Below are 4,640 nucleotides of genomic sequence, written 5' to 3'. Positions count from 1 at the left end.
TATATATATATATATATAGTGGCGTTAGCTTTCAGGGCTTTAGTAAGAATGATTATACTTATTTGATAAATGTTCTGATTTTATGAATTAAGAAACTGTAGGCAATCAGATTACCTTGCTGAAGTGATTTATCACCGTATATTGTTTCAACATGACACGTTTATTGTCAAACAGAGACATTTCAAGAAGAAAGGTGGTATTATAAAAGTTTATGTTTCACTATGGTTTTTATTTATTAAACTGTTCTCTAGGTGAATATATTGTGAAAGGCGAAGTTTAACGAGTGTTTAGCAATCAAACCATATAATGTAAGTGAAATGCTCTTCTAAGTCCAAGTACCTGCTTGTGTTATTTAACCAGTCTGTTTGCTAATATAGCAGCTTTCCTAATCTATTCAGTCTGCTTTTACTGCTAAATTGCAGTTAAACCTAAATAATTATATATAGGCCTATATATTTATAAGGAAACAATCTTCCTTGCAGCACTATCCCATGATAGTCCTCAACTTCACTGATAATAATATCTCATCATCAAATGACCTTAGAGGCTTCAAAGAAATCTCTAAATCCAGACAAATGTCACACCATTCCATGTTCCCCAGGAATCAATGTGTGCTTTCAGAGGTGAGAGCTTGCAGCTAGCTCTGGAAGTGAAAAAGAGAGCTCATCCTGTTCTGATCCTGCTTTTATCTCTCTTCAGCTCTTCATTCTGCTAGATTTGTGTGTGGTGGAGATCTTTGAAGCTGAAATGTATCTGTAGATCTCAACATAAGATTTGAGAGAAAAAAATGAAAATGTAAGGCCAAGGGGAAGAGAAATGATGCAATTAAAGCTGTATTCTATGGGAAACTACCAGAGGTTTATGCGCTGAAGGGCATTGACCTGTGGCACATCCTTCCCTCCTTTTAAACTTCCAGACAGACAGTTTTAAGACAATTTATTTAATTTCAGTTGCTTAAAAGGATAATCCACCTAAAAATAAAAATTCTTACTCTCATGTGGTTCCAAACCTGTATGACTTTCTGTCTTTTCTGGAAATGTAAAAGAAGATATTTTGAAGAACTTCCATTCAAAATATCTTCATTGATGTTCCACAGAAGAAAAAGTCATGCAGTTTTGGAACAACATGAGGTTGAGTAAATGATGGCAGAATTTTTTCCAGCCTCAAATGGAAAAGAGGATTGGATAGTCACTGTATAGAACAGGTACCCTGATGTTTTTCTCTCAGTTTTCTAAATGTATGAAAGGTTTGTGTAGCTATGAATCACTATCTACTGGAACATATAGTTCAGTCTGACATAAAGAGCTTTCTATCCTTTCAAAAGCAAGGTCAAGGCAGATGGCCTTCAGTACCACCAAGCTTCAGACTCAACAGCTGCAAACTAAAACCTGTTTTGTCGCTTGTTGAGATATGGAAGTCTACAAAAATGGGAGATATTGCTATATTACTTCCATTAATCATCTATTTGTCATATATTAGTCAAACGGTATTTCCAATGTTATATCACACTGTATAAGCAGTACTGGAAAAGATTTTAAGTCTTCATTGCCCATGTATGGTACATCGTTGATACCCAGGTAACCAGCCGTGCGGTCATGCACTTGATGACTTGTTCTTTTGTGAGGCCATCGTAAAAGTTTATGGCCTGGTTATGATGATGGTGTGCCCATAATTTCATGAAAAAGAGGCAGAGTTTAATAGCAGTAGGGTATATAAGTGCAGGGAACTCAATCCATCAGTACCTCAGCTTTCAGTTCACTCTTCTTCTCTGCAAAACAATCAACACCCAAACCATGGCTTTCAACGGCAAGTGGGAAACCGAATCTCAGGACGGATATGAAGAGTTCTGCAAACTGATTGGTAAGCTGCTTCTTTTCAAAAACCCATTTTTTGCTCTGTTGCTAGTGGTAACACCAGTGGAAGAGTTACAACTTGAGAAATTTATGATTGCTTCGATTTCTGACTGCACTTCCATCCATTTAAGGTTGTTCTAGTTTAGACTGTCCTTGCACCTAAATTGCTTTGGACAAGAAAATGTTGTCCTACATATCCTGGTGTGTTAGCATTTCATTTGCAAGCATGTCTTAAGAACCTACACCCAAAAAAATAAAGGTTCTTTATTGGCATCTATGGTTTCACAAAGAACTTTTAACATCCATGGAAAGGTTATTTATACTTGAAAAAGGTCCTTTAGGTTAAAAAATGTTCTTTACGAACAGCTCAATGAAAAGTTCTTCTATGGTCCTTTTCTATGGCATTACAGCAAAAATACCCTATTGGAACCTTTATTTTTAAGAGTGTAGATTTAAATTTGAATATATGTGTGTACATATTTATTATATATTTGTTTAAGAATATCTTAATCTTTAAAAAAAATGCTTTGAGAATTTAAGCCCCACCTCCTTTCTTTATTAGTATTGTATTATAACTCTGTCAGCTGATGTCTTCTTAAGTGTTTGTTACAAAGTAGTGAGCTCAATAAAATTGCCATAAAAAGCTAGATGGCAAAAACTGAACTGCTCTAAATTATGAACGCTCTTGTACACCTCAGGTATCCCTGATGATGTCATCTCGAAGGGCCGTGACTTCAAGCTTGTGACGGAGGTCATCCAGAATGGAGATGATTACACATGGATCCAGTACTATCCAAATAACCATGTTGTGACCAATAAATTCATTGTTGGTAAAGAAAGTGACATGGAGACTGTTGGAGGGAAGAAATTTAAGGTATGGCATACATGCACATATGAGAGTCAGGAGTGAAACTTCTCTGTATCTTCAATGAGATTCTTAAATGCAAGTATGTTCATAAACTGCATCATCTGATGAAAACTCATACTTGTATGTCCTCCCCAGGGCGTAGTCTCCATGGAAGGGAGCAAGCTGGCCATAAGTTTCCCCAAGTACCACCATACATCTGAGATCAGCGGTGGAAAGCTGGTGGAGGTGAGATATTATCATATTTGCCATTGTGAAATTACATGTAACTCTTGTAAAGTAGCTAAAGTCCCCTTGCTTTGATTTACAGACCTCCACAGCAACTAGCGCCAAGGGTCCAGTTGTTTTTGTTCGTACAAGCAAGAAGATCTAATTCCATTGAGATAAATGACCCTGTTCTGCTCTGACCTCCAATTCACTTATAATAAAGTGTATGAGCTAAACTGACAAATGTCTCCTGATCTTTCCACTTCATCTGTCTAGTGATTAAATGATGAACTGAGCATCTACTAATGCCTCATTATAAAGAGGTGAAATATCTAATCAAATTAGAATGATTGCTGGCAGCATGACCACCACTGGAGGGCAGTCAACACTTAAATCCTGCATGAACCCACAAGCAGTTCTCTAACAAAGACAGAAGCATTTGTTTTTTTATAAATACCAATGACAACACTAATGATAACAAAGAACACAGGTGGGGGCTTGATTTATTTTTTAAAATTCAGACGTTCTTAAGCAATAATATATATATATATATATATATATATATATATATATATATATATATATACATATATATATATACATATATATACATACACACACACACATATAACAACAAAACAAAATACTGAGGGCAATACTAATAAAGTAAAGGAAGTGGGTCTTGATTTTACAGCATTGTTTTTTTTAAGATTAAGATATTAAGCAAGAAAATAAAAAATAAAAAATACTGAGGGCAATATGGGGTGGTGTGGCTTGATTTGTGACCCTTGACCACAAAACATAAATATAAGTAGCACAGGTATATTTATATAGGTATATGTAAGTCATAAGTAGCACAGGTTTATTTGTAGCAATAGCCAACAACACATTGTAAAGGTTATAATTATCGATTTTTCTTTTGTGCCAAAAATCATTAGGATATCAAGTAAAGATCATGTTCCATTAAGAGATTTTGTAAATTTCCAACCGTAAATATATCGAAAATGTATTTTTGTGAGTGGATATGCATTGCTAAGGACTTTATTTTCTCAATATTTCTATTTTTTATTTTTTTGCACCCTCAGATTCCAGATTTTCAAATTGTTGTATCTTGGCCAAAAATCGTCCTATCCTAACAAACCATACATCAATGGAAAGCTTATTTATTTATCAGCTTTCGGATGATGTATAAATCTCAATTTCAATAAACTGACCTTCATTATTTTGTTGTCCAGAGTCACATGCTTCACTGCATTTATTTTAGATTAAGACTTTAAGCAATACAAAAAATAAAGTAGGCCTAAATTTATTTTAAAAGGCGTAGCATGTTTAATCTTTAACTCATCAAAACAGTTCATTCTTATGGATCATGAATGAATAAAGAAATAAAACAAAAGCCGTCAAGGGTGCGCTTCAGTTTAGAGGTACCCCCTCCTGATAATTAAGAAAAAAGGTGCCAGCCCCTCCCCTTCCTTGCTTTGCAAACAAAGGTTGTGAAAATGATCCATTACCCAACTGCCCCTTTGCCAGCACTCAACCCCCCTCATCCGATTTCGTGTCTCTTCATCATCACACCAACTCAACCATGTGGCCCACCTCCCATGGTCTGCCCATGTCCCCCCCCACCAGGCTCCAGCACAAAGGGAGGGCCCCTCTCTCTGTCTGCTATCCACCCAATCTCTTTAATTAAACAGATAAGAGGCGAATCCATGCAA

At 35.8% G+C, this 4,640-nt stretch overlaps 1 protein-coding gene across 1 annotated transcript; it reads left to right on the top strand.

Annotated features, from left to right (window-relative positions):
• The first annotated feature begins 1,704 nt into the window (after window positions 1-1,704).
• Window positions 1,705-3,169, top strand: fabp6 (fatty acid binding protein 6, ileal (gastrotropin)). Its single transcript, XM_067376368.1, has 4 exons — window positions 1,705-1,860; window positions 2,552-2,727; window positions 2,857-2,946; window positions 3,029-3,169. The coding sequence occupies exons 1-4, from the start codon at window positions 1,794-1,796 to the stop codon at window positions 3,089-3,091; spliced, it is 396 nt and encodes a 131-aa protein (XP_067232469.1). The 5' UTR covers window positions 1,705-1,793; the 3' UTR covers window positions 3,092-3,169.
• Window positions 3,170-4,640: the final 1,471 nt, after the last annotated feature.

This window comes from Chanodichthys erythropterus, chromosome 22 (assembly GCF_024489055.1).
Source record: "Chanodichthys erythropterus isolate Z2021 chromosome 22, ASM2448905v1, whole genome shotgun sequence".
Classification (NCBI taxonomy): domain Eukaryota; kingdom Metazoa; phylum Chordata; class Actinopteri; order Cypriniformes; family Xenocyprididae; genus Chanodichthys; species Chanodichthys erythropterus.
The sequence above is the reverse complement of the archived record's forward strand: the minus strand, read 5'-3'. Positions and strand labels throughout refer to the sequence as shown.